The sequence below is a fragment of the Orbicella franksi genome, chromosome 12, assembly GCF_964199315.1.
Source record: "Orbicella franksi chromosome 12, jaOrbFran1.1, whole genome shotgun sequence".
Taxonomy (NCBI): Eukaryota; Metazoa; Cnidaria; class Anthozoa; order Scleractinia; family Merulinidae; genus Orbicella; species Orbicella franksi.
In genome coordinates this window covers 24,713,229-24,731,764 of record NC_138156.1, presented here as the reverse complement: position 1 = coordinate 24,731,764, position 18,536 = coordinate 24,713,229, and the positions used below count along the sequence as shown (strand labels likewise).

At 38.4% G+C, this 18,536-nt stretch overlaps 2 protein-coding genes across 4 annotated transcripts; one reads left to right on the top strand and one right to left on the bottom strand.

Annotated features, from left to right (window-relative positions):
• The first annotated feature begins 21 nt into the window (after positions 1–21).
• On the top strand, positions 22–10,504 carry LOC145464539 (sister chromatid cohesion protein DCC1-like). Of its 2 annotated transcripts, XM_081448464.1 has the most exons (13): positions 22–50; positions 1,269–1,427; positions 2,106–2,236; positions 2,646–2,683; positions 3,208–3,366; positions 3,689–3,779; positions 4,469–4,607; positions 5,047–5,108; positions 5,929–6,011; positions 6,582–6,659; positions 7,145–7,230; positions 8,578–8,640; positions 8,976–10,504. In XM_081448464.1, the coding sequence occupies exons 1-13, from the start codon at positions 34–36 to the stop codon at positions 9,082–9,084; spliced, it is 1,215 nt and encodes a 404-aa protein (XP_081304590.1). In that variant the 5' UTR covers positions 22–33; the 3' UTR covers positions 9,085–10,504. The 2 variants fall into 2 exon arrangements, with proteins under 2 accessions (XP_081304590.1, XP_081304591.1); XM_081448465.1 differs by lacking the exon at positions 6,582–6,659.
• LOC145464537 (ethanolaminephosphotransferase 1-like) lies at positions 9,693–18,306 on the bottom strand. Of its 2 annotated transcripts, XM_081448463.1 has the most exons (9): positions 18,096–18,305; positions 17,899–17,967; positions 16,675–16,904; positions 15,990–16,212; positions 15,017–15,125; positions 13,588–13,636; positions 12,778–12,958; positions 12,304–12,486; positions 9,693–11,734 (listed from the first exon to the last, which is right to left on the bottom strand). In XM_081448463.1, exons 1-9 carry the CDS (start codon positions 18,237–18,239, stop codon positions 11,678–11,680), a joined length of 1,245 nt encoding a protein of 414 aa, XP_081304589.1. In that variant the 5' UTR covers positions 18,240–18,305; the 3' UTR covers positions 9,693–11,677. The 2 variants fall into 2 exon arrangements, with proteins under 2 accessions (XP_081304589.1, XP_081304588.1); XM_081448462.1 differs by having other exon boundaries at positions 9,693–12,486; positions 18,096–18,306.
• Positions 18,307–18,536: the final 230 nt, after the last annotated feature.

The window sequence follows — 18,536 nt, the reverse complement described above, 5'->3', positions numbered from 1 at the left end:
GCGTTTGGAAAAAGCCCGGGAAGATGGTTCAAGATGGCGGGAGTGACGAGGTTGGTAGAGTGTTTATTTTTATATCAATATTAGGCCAAATCTTGGGACTGAATGAGTCCAAATAAGATTATATTTTAAAGAGTGCAGTTTTAATGCTTGTAATTTAGCTTTGGCATAGTTTAAAACCTGGTTTCATTTTCCTCTGAAGACAGTGCTATAATTCGATGAAATTATTTCGAATCTCGTGCTGTCTGTGGCACCAAATCTATTTTAATGCTTCAAGGGAGGGATTCTAAACAATTAATTCTATAAGAAATAGAAATGGAAATTTTTATTCGTGTTTTCATATATGCATTTGCCCAATGTAACCTCTTTCGATTCAGTGAGTCAGAGAATTTAGACATTGTTATAAAATAAGCTTATTTTTACATCAGCAAAAAGTAGCTTTTGATCATTCTAGTAGAGTGGTCTTGAGTAGGCATGTACTGTGTGTATTGTTACCGCATTATAGAAGGTGCTGATGCTTTGTTCTTGGGTGAGAAACCTAGCATCTAAAAAAAGGAAAAAAGACGCTAGCTGCCTGAAAGTGCCTTCTGTCAGAAACTCTAAATAGTGTTATAAATGGGTGCTACCAAGCTCAAAAAATGAACTTTGTGATATCGCTGGTTGATCATGAGCCTGTGACAGACTAGCTTCCTATTCAGAGGCGATACTCTTTATACTCATAGTCACGGCGTGGGTTCTTAAGGTAATTGGACAAGACTCTACCTAACATTCCAGATCATGTAAACTAAAGGCATCATGCAGTTGAGTTTCAATCGATACACTCGATCAACCCTCAATCGATACTAAATTGACACTTGATCAACACCTCTGCTGGAACTCAATTAACACTCGAGCAAAATCTTGGTTGAGAGTCAGTCGAGAGTCAACTAATTTTCTTAAACATGCATTGAGTGTCGATCTAGAGATATGAGTCAGATGACACTTGTAAGACTATTGACTAAAAGTCGACTAGGCATCGATCAGGTGTCGATCAAGTGTCAATCAGGTGTATATTAAGATGTTGATTGAGTGTCGACCAAGTATCGATTGAGATATCCATCGAGTGTTGATTGAGATGACGATCAAGCGTTGATCGAGGCTTGATCAAGGGTATCAATCAACACTTGACCATGGATACCTTCACCATGTATGGTCCAACATTCCTTTAATTATTTGTACACCTTGTGTCATAAAAATCAATTCCGTACAAAGTTTTGTCATTCTTCTCATAGATCCATAGAAGAAGTCAACAAACTAGCTGATGCTGCTAGTCTTGTCAATAGGACAGGCCCTGTACAGGTGCTGCATTTCTCTGTTAATCCCAACTCTGATGAGTACAAACTATTAGAGCTGCCAAGAAGTATACTGGAGACCCTTGATGTTGGAAATAGGTAAGTGTATAATCTGGTGATTCCACCCTGAGCTTCCTAAACTGGATTTCTTCCTGCACAATGTTGGCAAGTATAGTCAACATTGTCAGTTCAACCAGCTAGAAGCTAAGCTACTGGAAGGCAAACAGGTCTTGGATCATGTTTACTAAAGGCATCCTCAATCAACATTCAATTGATACCCTCGAGCAATCCTCGATTGCCACTTGATGGACACTCAATAAACTTCTCTGTCAACTGTCGGTTGAGAGTCAACTAATTTTTCCAGACATGTCATTGAGTGTTGATCAATACATACGAGTTGGTTGACACTCAGCTGTCTCTTGACCGACAGCCGATTGAGAGTTGATCAAGGAATTGATTGAGTGCTGACTGAGTATTGGACTTGGCTGAGTCTCAATTGAGATACCGATCAAGTGTTGATCAAGATGTCAATTGAGTTTTGATCAAGGGCCGATCGAAATGTCAGTTTAGTGCTGATCAAGGGCTGATCTAGGGTATCAATCGACACACAACTGCAGATGCCTTTAGTAAATGTGATCCCAGGTCTTTTGCTGTTATCTTGGGTAAGACTTCAGTTGACTATCAACTCAGCAGCAGTAGGCTGCAACAGACTTAAATTCCATTCATGTTCACATTGCCTAACTATTCTCTATGTTTGATTGATCTTATTAATGGCAGTGTGGCTATAAGAGGGGATCACCAAGATGAAGCTGTCTTGTGTACGGATAAAGCAACATTTGATCTGAGAGTGGCTGAGACTTCTAATTCTCTGTTGTTAGTACCCCACTGTTCCTTGCCCAAGGATGAAGGTAATTCGTCTTCAGTCTCAGTTATTTGCTTATCATAAGTTGTAAAATTTATTTAACTTTGTATGCAATTAACTGTATCACAACTGATTTAATACACTGGAGATGTATTGAAACATATTGAGGGGTATATACTGGGGTGTCCAAAGCTCGTCTTTTTCTCCTAATTCCTGTCCTTTTTTTAACATAGTAGCTCTCTCCTCTTTTTGGTTCTTCTTTTAGAAAATCTTAGCTAAGGCAATGTTGAAAACGTTTTAATTTTGTTTTTGTCCTGGCTCCCTCTACTTTTAAATCCAGTTGTCATTCTATCTTCTTTCACCTTTAAGACTTCCCCCACTCTCCTGTCCTACTCCACTGTTAACTTTAAACCTCCTGGTCTCTAATAATTTCAAATTCCAATTTTTTTTTGTAGATTTCAAGTCTGAAGTCTCTCCATTGGTTCACAGAGAGGTAAGACTGGATCGCCAAGTTAAAATACTTGTCATTTTGATGAAAGCCACTGGTACGCTGAGAGCAGGGAATAAGGTTCATGTTTACTAAAGACATCAGTAGTAAAGTGTCAATTGATACCCTTGATAGACCCGTAACCAACATCTTGATCAACACTTCATCGGCATCCTGATCGATACTTGGTCAACACTTGATCAACATGTGATTAGCATCTTGACTGACACTCGATCGGCACTCAATCAACAGTCAGTCAATAGTTAACTGGGTGTCGCTGATTCATTTGCATCAGTTAGTCGATTCTTGATTGACTGTTGACTGAGATGTCAATGGAGTGTCGATCAAGTTTCAACCATTGTGTTGATGGACTGTCAATGTAGTGTTGATCAAGAGGTCGATCAAGGGTCAATCAAAGGTATTGATCAAGGGTATTGATCAATGCTCAACTGCTAATGCCTTAAGTACACATGATCCAGGATTTATAAGGTTTGCAATAAAGATTAAACTATTGTCGTTTTTTTTGACAGTTTTCTAGTTGTCACACCATGTACTTTGAAGTAAAACAATGCAGGCCACGTTTGGAAAAACTCAAGTATCTGCTAAATGAAAATCCGTACAAGGGATCAGAAAATGACGTGAATCCTGAAGATCAGTCTGAAGGATCTCTTACAAAGAGGCCAAGTCTGGTGTGTTAATTTAATTCTGATCTAATAAAACCTTGTTTTCTTTAATTCCCATGAGAGACGTATTCCATTCAGTCAGAACTAAGGGATGATGGTTGACATGCCAATATTCTCAAAAACTAATACATAACGAAATATTCAGAAATCAGTTTTTGTTATTATTTTAATTTTGGAAACAGGAGGGTTATCATTATTTTTAATAAAAATAAGTTCCTGTTCAGACAGAATTTTGTGCTGTTGAAAGAGCTAATATTTGATATTTATTTCATATTAATTTTTTGAATTTTCTTGCATGTGTGTTATTTTATGTTTTTCAATTTTGTAGTACTCTCTTTTGGACTTACTTTCCAAAGTGCAAGCAAGTGAAACAGAGCTTCTTGAGGCCTTAAAGAAAATTGAGGCTCTAGAAATTGATGGTGGGTTGCATTGCTTGCTTATAGATCAGATCAGTTAATATTAATTAAATAAAAAAAATAGAGAGCATAGTTTAAGTAAGTAGTCTTGTTAAATATTTCAAGAGAATTAACAGTCATCATTGCAAGGAGACTCAGGGTGACTGGCACAGAATTTTACCCTCAATCGACATCTCAATCAATACTCGATCGACATTCTGATCGATACTCAGTTGACACTCTATGGACACTTGATCACTCTATGATCATTAGTCAGTCGTTAGTCGGCCAAGTGTTGACCAACTAATATCAATGGATTGAAAATTAGTCAACTGTCGACCGACTGTCGACCAAGATGTCGATGGAGTGTTGATTAAGTGTCAATTGAGGTGTCAATGGAGTGACGATTGAGGGTGTCGACACTCCATTGACACTTGATCATCAGTCAGTCCTTAGTTGGCCAAGTGCCAACCGACTCATATCAATGGATCGAAAATTAGTCAACTGTTGACCAAGATGTTGATGGAGTGTTGATCGAGGGTATCGACCACGGATGCCTTTAGTACATATGATCCCAAATTTCTTGTGCCACAGATTGTCCATGAAGGCAGGAAGGTAGCAGGGCTTAAGTCAGATATGGGTGTGCCCAACATGGTCCCAGCTCTGACCCTGCTGAAGACATATATCCATAGATTTGTAAATGTACTTTTCAGGATACTGGCGGCTACTTGATACAGATTACAAGGAGAAGGTGGTGGTTAGGATTCTGACTTTACTTGAAGAGATGGACTGGAGTTACGAAGCAGTACCAATGAAGGAATGCTGTGATATATTGGAGGAACTTGAGCCAAGGTGTGTCACTGAGAAAACAGTGCAATGTGATGGTCAAATGTAAAGTCAATACAGGCTAATTTAATACACCTCCTGTAATGTGCAGGACCAGAAAATATCCATACTCCCCCCACAGAAGGGATTGGAATTTTCTTGGGGGGGGGGGGTGGGGGGTTCTCTAAGTTAGACCAAAAAATTTAAAGAAATGTATCAAGTTTAATTGGAATTTCCAGAGGGGTGGGGGATCTTGGAAAAAATCCCTTCCATGGGGGAGGTATGGATATTTTCTGGAACTACACAATCAATCATCCTTGAGACCAGAAAAGTGATGAGATGTTATTTTGTCTTATCTTAGCTGGGACTGTGACTAATTGTATGCTTTACAGAGTGTAGGTTTGAGTGTAATTAGATTTAGAATTATATTGTATTATTAAAAAGCTCCTCTGCATTTATTTTTCAGAAATATTCTGGAACACTGTCTTAATTGTTATGGTGAAGTAAAAGAGATGGATATTGATTCTGGTTGGTGGATGTTGTTTGTTGACCAAAGAATGTCTTCTCAATATCTTATGTGACTCTAACAGTTATTCATTGTTCACACTTTTGGAAGAAACTTTAACAGCAGTTTGAAACTTTAGCATGTTCCTTCTGGCAAGCTGATTCAATAATAATTCCAAAATGCATGATGCACACGTGATGCATGCAAATGGTATTGCTTTATATCTCTCCGCACGCCATACGTACCCATGATTTTTGTATTTTTAGTGAGGGTAGCAAAGGGAGGTTGCACTCATGTTTCGTGTGAAAAATTGACAGAAATTCATACATCATGATACTTTGAGCTTCTGTTAACAATGTTTTTTTAAATACTTTGCTCACCGTGGATGTCTTTTAGTTGCTTTTCACACATCACACACTACTTTTTGCCCTTATCATGGGTCATGCACCCTTTGCCATCCTCTTTGAAGACAGGTCCTTATTGAGGGGTGGGGGTGGGGGAAATTTACAGTTAACTTATTCAGACTAATGACCTAACAAAGCAGCTAGTGAGTGTTAAAGTTAATAGGCTAGTTCTGAGTTACTTTGTGCTTCTGTTACAAAACGAGTTGTCATGCAAAACGTTTCATGAAAATGGGTTTGATTTGCATGAAAATGAACCTGTAGGGGAAACAAATGTTCATATGAATGGTTTTGCATGAAGACTCATTCTGACACAGAGGCCAAGGGCAACTCGGACATGGCCTATTGTCAGTAGTTTTTTAGGTAGTTCTTTTTCTTTCTTTTATGGTTAGATTCAGGGTGTAATGTTATTGGTTCCTCACCGACTGTTGATCATTTTCAGGTGACAGCATCATTCACTACAGACTCTCAGAAGACAAGATTTGCAGGTTTTATGCTGAGTACCTTTTAAGACAAGCAGGAAGGGTAATTACTAGTTAAAAATTAAAATAACAGAACCATTATTTTGTTACCCCAATAAAACCCTTCTAGTTTACAAGTTTTTTTGTGAGTATTTGTCAAACCTTAATGCTGTACTGCCCAAACATCTATTTTTTAAGTTTGTTGTACAAAATCCAAATCAGCATCACTTACTAACAGCAGCAGCCATGGTTGAGAATTCATAACAACATATCCCATTCACTTGGTTACACGTAAATGACAACAGAAATCTAAACTGCCTATATGCCAAATAATCAGGTGAAGTATCTGAATTGAAGTCTACCCCTAATAATGTATGAATTCATAGTTTCTCTAGTTTTATAGTTTTATCATAGTTTTATCTGATTATTATGTAAATGAAGGTTTGTTAGCTGTTTATTGTGTGGTTTCACAAAATATCCAAGGAAAGTATGAACAAAAACTGAAAATTCCAGAGAGGGGGGATTTCAAACCAAAAGCCTTCTAGGGGATATGATACATAATTTATGAAAATATAATTTAACAATACTTATAGGTTACCACTTTGGTAACCCATCCTCATTTTTTGCCTTTTAGTTCAATTATCATGAATTTATGGATTCCTGGCAACAAAGTGTTCCAGAGGGAATGACCACAAAGTCTGAACATTTAGCTGTGAGTGATCAGCCCCTGTTTTCTAACAGTTACAACTGCTTCAGTGACAATGTAGCGGAAACACATACCAGTAGTACTCGGAATCAGCTGTAGATGAAGATTTATACTGTGATTACAAATGGAGGCATAGTGGCCTCACAGTTAGTATGCTCACCTCTGGCACAAGGCAGTTTTTCTTTCCACATGTCTCACAATTTTGTTGTGACACAAGTTGCGAAAAAATAACTAGTGTGACACCATTGTCACTGCCAGCACTGCATGAAGTAGAATCAAGTTTTACTTATCACAAAGATTGCACCAACATGGCAGATAACTTTGTATGTGTTTTAATGTGCCTAGGAGTGTAGCACTAGTCAGTGGTTCTTGCAATTTGTCTTGTAATGGCACAACAAAATTGGAGCCAAGTATGTTGCACAAATCATTGTTTACTGTAACAATACATCTAGCTTTTGCTTTTCGTTTTGTTGTCACTGCTTTGTGCTTAGGGTATAGCCTTGAAGGACATGAGAAGTCTCCCACCTGTAATTTGGCATTTTCCTGCTTCTGAACTCCCAGATGACCCTGCACTCAGGTAATTATGAGAATTCACATTACCATTACTACATAACATATAAATTTAGGCTAGCCTAAAAACATAGCTCCTGGGTCGGGTAGTTCAGAGCCTGATTAAGCTAACCCAGGAAAAGGTAGAATTTTGATTTAAGTTTTGTAACTTTGCGGTGAAGTTTTCTGTATATTGTTTGGCCTTCTGTTTTGAGTTTTAATAATCACCATATACACAAAGCAAAACGGCAAAAAACATTTTTATGGAAGAAAAAGTTATAATTCGGTTAACTTTTAATCCTGGGTTAGTGTTAACCGGCTTCCAAACAATCCTGCCCTGTTCTCAACAAGTTAACCTGACATGAGCCCGCGATCTGATCGAAAACCAGCACTTGGTCAGGGGTCAACTTCAAAAAACCATGACCTCGATGAGCTGTAAACTTGAGCCCATGATATGGTCGCGTGACACTATTCAGCAGATACCTTGTTTTGACAGGTGTCAATTGATCATAACATGGATGTCCAATATCGAAGAAGTATACGGTAAACCAAGGCTGCATGTCTCTGGCAACCTATTATTTGGAGTATGGCCGCCATGTTGCGTGACTCCGTTGTCGCTGTTGCTGTCATGCATACGCACCCATGAGCAATACCACTAGCCATCATAACCATGAGAAAATCAACCCATGGGTTTCCTTTTCTTTCCTATATGAGTATGGGGCTCCGCTTGGCGGTCCTTTGGGCTGCCGGAGCTCCGCTAATAAAAAAAATGGTGTGTTTGAGACAGAGGCCTTCTCAAAATCATTAATAATTCATCAAGTTTAAACAAAGGAAATCCTGAATGGGATGGTGTTTAAATATTTGATCTTAATTTGCATATGAAATTTTTGCTATTTCTCCTTAGTTTTAGTTTCGACTTAGAAGATGTATTAAACACTTGAGAGAGTGTTTGATCATAACCACATTTCCACAGAAACAGCTTGAGGTTCATCAGAAATACCCTTCGATGCGTAATATTTTCAACTTTGTTCTCAGTTTTTGGAAATGTGGTCAAACACGGTCTTTCACCCTTGTTGTATTTAATGAAATTTAGCAAAGTAACTGAGAGTATAGGGATTCTTCCTGGATAAGATCCAGGATCTTCCAAGGTTAATACCCCAAGCTTAAATTCTGACACTCAAAATGTTCCAACACTGTATCCACCTACAGCATAGAAATGTAAGCATAAGTGATATTATTTTTTCTAGGCCATCTCATTGGTCTAGAGTCCTGAATCCTAGTATTCGATTGGCTAATCATGTGAAGCAGGGTTTTTTATGATACCAGGCAATGGAGATGTACCAGTGAAATTGAAATATGTTTCTTTCATCAACAGGTTCATGAAACTGTTTAAAGTACAATCCAAGTGGACATTTGACGAGATACAGCCTTATATTAGGTTACTAAGCACTATTGAATTTGTTCTTTCTTTAAAAAGCCATCAGTCTCTGTTAGCAGTACTCCTCTGAAAGACATTTTGGAGTTATCTGTGCACGTCCGTGGGCCAGTTCTTTAAGAGAGGCTTTACATAAGCCTCCTATACATGTTCTTATTGCTTGTCACACACTCCTCCTTGATGTGGGAGGGAAGATTGCATGACAAGCCCAGAGTGTCTTCATAGTCATTGTAATAAGAACATAGAGTGATTTATTTATGCTTCAGCCTGTACATTACAGGAAATTCAGGCAGGCTGTTGAAGAGAGATTGAAATGAGATTTGTTTTCTTTTCTTTAGAGATCTAGAGGCACCTGGGCAATCACTGAATGCTCTTTTAATGAAGTTTGCACGGTCATCGACAGATGTGACAGGGTTGAAGGTCTACAACTCCAAAAAACCCACATGAGGATGTTTTGAACCAGAGCTTCACTGTGCAGTTAATATTGAAGCAGTACAAACAGTTATCCAAACTGAGAATACTTAGGAGTGAAGCAATATCTGAGAGGCATCTTGGTACATTGGAAATTATTATGAGGAATGAATGAACCAACTGGCAGTTCATTTTCAACTTGCCAACCTTGTAAATAATTTGGCACTGGTGTTGTACACGTCTTTTTGTGAGGATTTGCATTGCAGAGGGCCCAACATAGGTTTGAAAGGATGTGGGATGAGGGTAAAAATGAAGGCAGGGTACAGGATAACATAACTTTTACTAGCAGGATGCTGGATGTGCATGTTGACAGGCGGGATGCAGGATGGTTTTAAAACTGATCACAGGATGCGGGATAAAAAAGGGAAATCACAGTTACAGACATTACACGGAGAACTGTGACTCTAACCAGGAGGGATCAAGATAAATATTCTAACTGAGGCGGGATGGCAGGATTGAGCCAAAAATAGCGGTGGGATGTGGACCCTCAATGCAGTATTAGCCTTTCTAGTTAATTTTCTGGACCCCCAGATGACCAGGAAAGACAGAGGGATGTCAAGAAATAACCTTCACGTCAGTCAAACTCAGCCCAAGTGACTTTATTTTTAATGACCATACTAAAATGTACATCAAACTCCAACAAAATTACCAGGTTTAAATATAATACACTATTACACCTTCATGAGTTCTCCCTTGTACTTATCAAGTGTTTTTTTGACACAAATATATATTCAAGTTGCAGGGTGACCTTCAATTTATGTAGTCTGTGTACAGTTGCTTGCTCTCTTCAAGAAAAATCAGAGAGGCATCTATGTGAATGTGAAACCATTTCAGTGTTATTACATCTGATGTGACACTCAGAGACAACAAAGGTAATTGTTCTCTGCATGAGACAGTTAATGACCTTTGCTATGTTAACAGGTAAAAATAGATCACTTACAGAATATTTTTTGCTTATTACCTCCATTAGCAGGCTTTTAAACTTCATAATTCTAAATGGAAACCCTGCACAACATTGTGGTCTCTACAACAAACTCTTGAGATATTTGTCAACATGACTGGTACACAAAGCAGTTATTTCAACAATTTAAAAACATTTATTACACGAATGGTAAAACACAGAAGCCCTCTCTCTGATATTTTTAAGGAGAGGTCACATGTACACAGGCTACCAGAAATTCTCCTAATCATGTAGTTAGTATTTGGAATCACTGTTTTCAACCAGTCAAAACAAAGTAAGTTACTCTTCATTGCTGTAAATATGCCAAGAATACTGCAGCAATTTTAATTCTTTCTTTGTGTGAAATTGTATGGTGACAATAATATTTCTTCAGGATGGCACCATTTTGACATTGAACAACAAAAATAAATAATTAACTAGTTTTGTTTATTTTGACGAAAATGTTGCAAAATTTGGAAATTATATATAACTTTGCAAACAAATTCAAATTATTTCTTACTAACAATTGCTCAGTTCCAGCTATGAGAAGCACTTACAGGGAATCATGGTAACTGCATTCAATGAAACATGACCAAGACTCAGTAATGTTAAAAAAAAATTGACATAACTCCCTACAGGGATGCCTGAAAATGGCAACTGGCCATTATTGATTAAATGATTACGTAGTAAACTTACTTTTGTCCAATGGTTATTGCATGGAACAATAACCACGAGAAAAAGGAACTTATTTCACTGCTACAGAACAAGATTTCAAAAAGCGCAAATCAGAAAAGCACATCCAATAGGCCCTTTGCACGATCCGGTTACATGGTACAAAATCACACATGCTGGGACACAAATGGCACAGTGGGACTTCCAAAACAAAGGCAGGTCAAGGTGGACTGCTTTGTTTTGGAAGTCTTACTGTGCCATTTGCGTCCCAGCATGTGTGATTTTGTACCATGTGACCCAATGGTGTAAAGGGCCTATTGAATAGAATGGTGAAGTACTAATGTGTTGTAAAGGAAAACAAGCAAAATGATGTGAGATAAATATACTACAAACCTCGATGGTAAATATACATGTCATCCCCGTGGTTTGATTATGCCAAAGTCCTATCAGTCTTCAAGCTTTTCAGATTTACACTATAAATAATTAGTATTATTAGTAGCCACTTAACTGTGTTTTATTGGAAACCCGTGAATCTGATTAGTTCTCATTGTTTTCTATTGGCTGATAGACAATGATCACATGCACTGCTCTTGAAAATGAAAATTATTCACAGGTTGAGGCTTAAAATACACAAAATTGCAGGTTTTGTGCTGTAATCCTGTAGAGTGTCTACTAAAACAATTATACTACTTGCCCTCATTTTCTATGAGCAACTATCAACTCTGCTACGCCTTGTTGACTATTCACTCATAGAAAACTTGGGCTCATAGTCTAATTGTTAATTAGAATTAGCATTCTGTAATTAGAGTGCAAGTGGAAGCATTGTATTCACTAACACTGCTTTGAATGCTACATTCACATAAATCTCTGTCCATTTGTCTGCACAAAGAAACAAGTGATTCATTCTCTGTCTGCTAAATTCTAGTGAAGACAGCTCTTGACTTCCAACTGGTTTCATCAATGTTTTTTGAGTGAAAAGCAACTGATGTGAAGGTGGTCACACAGTTCACGTACCTATGACAGAAGACAATTCTATAAATAATCAAACACACTGACAAGTCTGCATGCATCCAAGTGGCCCATCAGGCTGGCACTTATTTCCCATTTGTGTATCATGAAGTGACTAGGAGTAGATCTATGGGCCCTGGATGCAATGCTAGTTCATCGCAGGGTTACCCTCAGCATTAAGTTCGCTGGTACCCATTTATACATCTGGGTGGAGAGAGGCACTGTGAGAGCAAAGTGTTTTGCACATGAACACCACACAATGAATTGCATTCATGCATATTTCCTACAGTGGCCACTTTAAACATTATCCCGAACTTCAGCAGCATCAAGCAACAAATATTATCATTCAGTCATTCCTCTCAGTATGCACAAATACTTCATGGCATCTTGCCTGACTTAAATTCAAAAATGCTGACAAAAGTTCAACTAGGCCAAAAGAACTGCTCAATCATGGTAGGGGAGGGGATGGTGTATTGAGGATCCTGGCTTACCTGACTGAGGGGGCAATACAATGTGCATAAGCATCCTTTAAAAATTAATTTTCTTACTGAAAGTACAGTGTGAGTTTTACTCACCAAGAATATTCCATAATGAATGTGACAAACTACTACTGCTGCAGTGTATAAAATGAGAATTGTGACCTCTAACTCAGTTGATCTTACAAAGGGTACAATAAGCACCCAGATGAACAAAGGATAAAACATCGCATTGACGGCTTGACATCGCTGATTGGCCATTGTACTCACAATCAATCGGCACTGAAAGAATGACAAATTCAAAAGCAGATTAGTTAAAGGGTTACGGGTCAATAGCCCATGAGGCCAAGCCAAATGGGCTATTGTAGCCAATTAAAATGCAGGATTTGCAGTAGTCTACTAGTTGGGTGATACTAATTGGTGATAGACAATTGCTTAGACTGTGAGCAGTCTCTCTTAATTTCCTCGAAAATCTGGGGGAAGAATGCCAAACAAGTAAGCATGCAAGCGTGACTGTGAGCGTGACGTGTGTCACAAACAAACTCTGATCAAACTACATGTGAAGTATGTTACCGTCACATTGGAGAAAACAATCCCAGTAGCTGTGAAAAATATCCGTGGCTGAATCTCGAGAATGTTGGCAGGAGATAGGATGGCCCAGGCAAAAAATAGGAAAATTAGCAGAAAGAACGACAGAAGAGGAACAAGACCCTCAAGGAGTGGCAGCCCACGGTCTGTCTTGGAAATACGAGCTCTGAGGGTAAAAAGAAAACCAAAAAATTATTTTTCAAATTGACTTTTGAAGCTTGGTTAATTCTCCAACCCAGTCCTCCCTCACTTTTAATACCCTTGATGCCTGAGTATTGGTATTTGCTGCACTCTGGATGAGCTCCATCTTAAGGAGGCCTTCTGTAAGGGGTTGGGGATCCTGTGTAGCTTGTCTGAATTTTGAAATGTCCTGCGTCACTCCAACAAGACAACCAAACCTATCCAAACAGACACTGCTATATAACAGACAGCCCACTGGTTACCAAAGGAACCAGAATCAATGTAACCTCTACTTCAATAGAAATAATACTAACACCTCCATAATGTGAACACTTGACTCTACCCCTTTGGTGTCTGTCTTAAAGGAGTTTAACTGTACTTTACGCACACTGTTAGAAATTGGAAGAAAATTACTGAAAGAACGACTTTGCAATTTTACTCTATCCATTGCAGTTGCCACTTTGGGGCCATGTGGCTTGCCACGATTTACCATGGCAGGACCTCTCTAAAGCACCCAACCATCCCCACCCCCCATCCCTCCGACAAACAGACATGCATAACCTGACCATAAAATTTCCAAATATGAAAATGATATTATTATTATAAAGAACTTACTGGTATAAGTTGTACAGCGTCATAGCAAGTGTAAGGATAAGGGAACTTCCTATAGGGATAGCAAAATTATACTTTGAAACCAATTGCTGGTATTTGGTATTACAGTGAAACCTGTATTAAGCGGACACCCTTGGGACACTTACTAATGCCCGCTTATATAGGGTGTCCACTCTAGACAGGTGTAAATATTTTGTGCAATAATAGTTATTATTAACCCTTTTTTAACATAGTGTAGCACAACTTGTAAGATCAAAGACTGCTCGTAGCACAATGTCCAGTCAGTCAATGCATCATCCTGGAATAATCTATTTAGCTTAACACAACATCACTGAACAATGTTAAAAGAGTCCGAGCTGAGCTTTTAGAGGTAAAAAGCCCTTGAAGTGTCCACTTATTGCAGGTTTTGTGCAACAAAATCAGGGTCCGAAATTGCTCTTTCCTGGTCGCCAATGCGACTAAAAATTTTGCACTGGCGACCAGAATTTCACAACTGGTTGCCAGCGAGCGATTAACTATTTCATGCCATGATAATTACACAAACAATAACTTTGATTTTCAGTCAAATCGATTGAAATAAAATTCAAAGCCACCCGCCAACTGATCACTTCCTTTTTACCTTTCTGCTGTTTTTGAAGTATAAAACCAATTTTCCTGTTATCATAAATCTACCACAACGTCTCGCAGCGACGATCAGTGCGAAGCTTTGCTGCCATGTTTTTTTTCAGCGGTTTCCCATAACATACGTATTGCGGGTGCAAGAAGCCACGTGTGTTCTTTCGGCATGAATATTTATCCAGGTGATGTGGTGTACAAAGATGTTCTGAAATCTTTTCATAATTTATTACAAGGTGGAGAAGGAACATCCGCAAAGAAATTAGGTGAAGATTTAGATATTCGCTGGGCGTCAAAAGGTGGAAATGTAGATCTGTCAAAGTGGTCAAAAGATGATTTCAGCACTGGTTTGATTCCTGATTACATCGATTGCAAATATTTTGCTGGCAAGCACGTGGTGACCGAAAATTTTGGTTTGTGTTTCGCTGCAAATAAAAAATTTTATTGACACTTTGGCGACCACATTTTTCCATTTGGCGACTGAAAAAAAAACTTCAGTCGCCAGTTGGCGCCTGCCGAAAAATGTTAATTTTGGACCCTGAAAATGGCTTAATATTGACGTCTGTGTCCACTTAACAGAGGTGTCTGCTGAATGCAGACTTATTTTACAGTATATGTGGGAAGAAAATTTAGGGACTCAAACTAGTATCCACTTAACAGAGGGTGTCCGCTTAATATGGGGTTTAGTGCAGGTTTCACTGTCAGTGTTACAACTAAAAACTGTACTAAAATAAAATTTACAATAAACTGATGGCACAATAGAATACATTTGTTGCATGCAAGAAGGAAGCACATGAGAAATGAACAATATACATACCATAAACTGACCACCGAAACACAAAGGATAAAGGGAAACCTTCAATTAACTCAATTTTCCACAGATCCACTCCATAGTAAAATGTTAAGAGGTACACAAATGCAATGGCCTAAAAAGATTGAAATGGAAATTTAACTTTATTACCAATATACTCTTAATATACCCAAATTTGCAATTAGCCAATCACAAGCCTTGTCCACTGCCCTGATGTCCTGTGATATCAAGTCACTGAACTTTTTGGCCCGGTGTTTGGGTGAATTTGGATATGGAAAATACCTTATCATACCTCTTTTGCTGTACTTCAGCAGTACATCAGGCTCATTTGGTCTCACCTGGTTATATATTTTGGCTTGCCTGATACAATGCCGAAGTGTGCAAAAAAGGTACAGTTGGGCATGAGCACTATGCAGGCAAGGTATTTTATCATCTACATGTATATATGCATTTTAACAAAATACACTATTTTGTGTTAATCGTATCTTTAACAAAATTCTCAATCATGCTTGGTTCTCCGTGAGCCTATTTGTTACATAATCAGTGCGTGATCACGTGGGTGTCCAATTACAGGTATCCAATCTGACCTTTTTGTAATTGGATACCGGTACCCATAACTGGATACCCATGTGATTCGCATGTCAATTATGCCTTCTTTAATGGCTTCCTTCACACTGCTTCCTATGGGTTTCAAAACTTATGAAAAGCATTACAGACATTTTCACTCAAAAGAAGTTCTCAAATGACATTTTTAATTCCGAAATTTGTTATAAACACCATTAATTAGTAATTGGACCTCAGGTCATACAGTTTAGGGAGTAACTGTGCTCGTAATTTCCAACCACCTCGTGCTTCGCGCTTGTAAGATTTTGAAATTACTAGCATGATTACTCCCTGAATTGTACTCCACTCAGTCCAATTACTATTACTTGCAATAATGATCTTATATGTGTAACCAGTAACATGCCACAAAACTTACTATCTGACTTGCGTCGTAAGTCCATGGTAAGAACAAAGTCCCAGTGTTGTATTTTTCCCAGTGGGCCATGTAAAATCCAGCCAAACAAGCTAACATCAGTCGATATAGCTCCCACAGAGAAACGCTGTGAGGACCATGACCAAAGAGTGAAAACAGACTAATGGGAATAAGAAAAGCTGCCGAGCTGTCCAGTCCATGATCAAACAATTCACCCAGAGGAGAACTGAAAATTAATGGAATATAATATGCCAAATATACATACCTAGGCATTATGTGCCACATTAGTCATAACAAAGAAGATATGTTCAGAGCCTTCAAGTTGACTATCTCCCAAAATGTGAGAAGTATTTGGAACAATGGAACTGCAGATCCCCTAGCTTGCAGGTTTTGAGAGAATGCTCCCTTGAAATTTTGAAGCATCTTAGATGTGTTTCCCTCAAATCTTAAGGTAAAAACAAATATTAGGTAACTTGATGGCAATTTCTCACCTCAAAATTACCCAATAAGAACCAAAAACAACATGTCAATGCAGTACTTAACATATGTTCTTAGATTTCTAAACATAATTCTTGCACTCGTGTGGTGAGAGTATTACTTTGTATGTTATCCACAGTTAATTGTGATTGTATACTCTCTCCAAGACCCTAGATTTTGAGGTGAGGTACAAAAGAGATAATTATGCTACCTGGAGTTAGTTCTGCGAGCTTGCTTGCCATCACAACCATCAAATGTATGGGCAGCAAAGTGTGCTACTGCAAAGATAAGCCACCACAGGGATGGCAGTCTTTTGCTCTCATCTGGATCACCTGCTGCAGTAAAATGAGGATCGTAATAACATGTTACTGCATAGATCATGAACAGGAGAGACCAACCACTGAATGTGAGAACATTGGGTGCCAGCCACCTGGGAAAGAACTGGAAAAGGAATACATGTGATAAAACATCAATAATACCTCTTCAACATCTATATGACTTAAAACAGATGAAAGGAAGACAGTAGATATAATCACAAACTAAGGGAGATTAAATTTCCTATTGTTCGATTGTAGGGAGTATAATATTTGTCAAATATGATATGGATCTTGACAATACCATAATTGTATGCCATGTTTAGTTAACTGTTTGCTACATGACAAGTCTGAGTCTTCTACGAGCAAATAGTCAACAAGGTGCAGCTGAGATTGCTGTCGCTCATGGTGATGCTGAGTGATTGGTAAGCAATTCCTGTCTTATTTCAATAACAATTTCCTTTTCAAGGAAATTTAAATTTTCCTTTTTCAAAAGCAACCTGTGCAATATTGATCATGCTCTATCACCAAATAGATGACAACGGGAAAACCACTTCCAAATATAGAACACAGCGAATGACGTTGAATCAGTGTGAGTTTATCACTATCATGAAATCAAAATGGGTCAAAAATCAAGGGGAAAAAAATATTAGCAAAATTATGCTAATCTAGTAATATATGATTATGCTAATCTTATAACATGATTACCCTAAAAATTAAATGCCTCCAGCAGACTCCATGTTAAAAATCAAAGTAATATCTGGACATCTGGCAGCCATTTTCTACAACTAACACAGTACAAGTAACCCAAGTAAAGTCTGTATGACTGATCAACACAAACATGATGATTCCATACAGCCCCCCTTGGGATCAAAATCTGTTCGATATGCCACTCCCCAAAGTCACTGGATTGTAGATTGGTTTGATGACCATTCTTAATCGATTTTCCGGCCGGTCGTGTCACAAAAATAATACCTTCATGTTACCCCACGTCACCTGTTTGTATAAAGCTGCTTACTAGCACACAAACAATCTTGCAAGCAGTGGGCCTAAATCTAAGCTTACTCAATGGAGTCTTAGAAGCCGCAGCAACAATCTTCCCTATTTTCCCGAGTCCTCACCTCCACAACAAAATTCCAAAAAGGATGAGTTAAGTAGTTTGACAAGGGTGATGTGTCTTCCGATTTGTACTAAAGGAAAATAAAAAAAGCATGAGAATGCAGCAGATTTCAAAGAACTATCAAAAAAGACCGCGACTAATACTCGGTCGATCGATGATCGATCGAGCGAGTGATCCAATCGATCGATCGAGGTGTACCTTGTACTTGTCAAAACCTCTTAGCTCTTCAGCGGATAAATAAATTCCCTTCATCCTATCCAAGTCTGTAGCATGCAATCTATGAAACGAAAGAGATTTGTCCTTTAAAGAGGACAGATCTTTCGAATCAGGAGGCATGTTCATTCACCCCGCGGCTGATCTGAAATGAAATGTGCTACAGCTTGCTTGCGTTGGACACTGGGACTGGATCATGCCACATTGCGCGCCGGTAAGCGCGCGGGGACTTGCTTCTCCTATCGCCCACGCGTGTCCTCCTCGCACCTAATTTCAATTTTTAAAATGCGCTTCTTTCTCCCTTTCAATCTATAAACTTATTTTCATGAAAAAGCCATCTATGATAATGTCATTTAATTGACAAATCATGATCTGTTGATAAGCGTTAAAAAGTTTTAAAGTAACTTTTGTCAAAGGTTGAGCCCG

Excerpts from the sequence above, each read along its gene's own strand:
- LOC145464537 (XM_081448462.1), bottom strand. The coding sequence starts at position 18,239 with ATGAACATGCCTCCTGATTCGAAAGATCTGTCCTCTTTAAAGGACAAA. Across the intron at positions 13,637-15,016 it reads GTTTCGGTGGTCAGTTTATG|GAAGTTCCCTTATCCTTACA; the intron begins GTATGTATATTG and ends CTATCCCTATAG. Across the intron at positions 12,959-13,587 it reads ACGCTGTACAACTTATACCA|AGCTCGTATTTCCAAGACAG; the intron begins GTAAGTTCTTTA and ends TTTTACCCTCAG.
- LOC145464539 (XM_081448464.1), top strand. Across the intron at positions 2,237-2,645 it reads TTCCTTGCCCAAGGATGAAG|ATTTCAAGTCTGAAGTCTCT; the intron begins GTAATTCGTCTT and ends TTTTTTTTGTAG. Across the intron at positions 7,231-8,577 it reads CCAGATGACCCTGCACTCAG|GTTCATGAAACTGTTTAAAG; the intron begins GTAATTATGAGA and ends TTTCATCAACAG.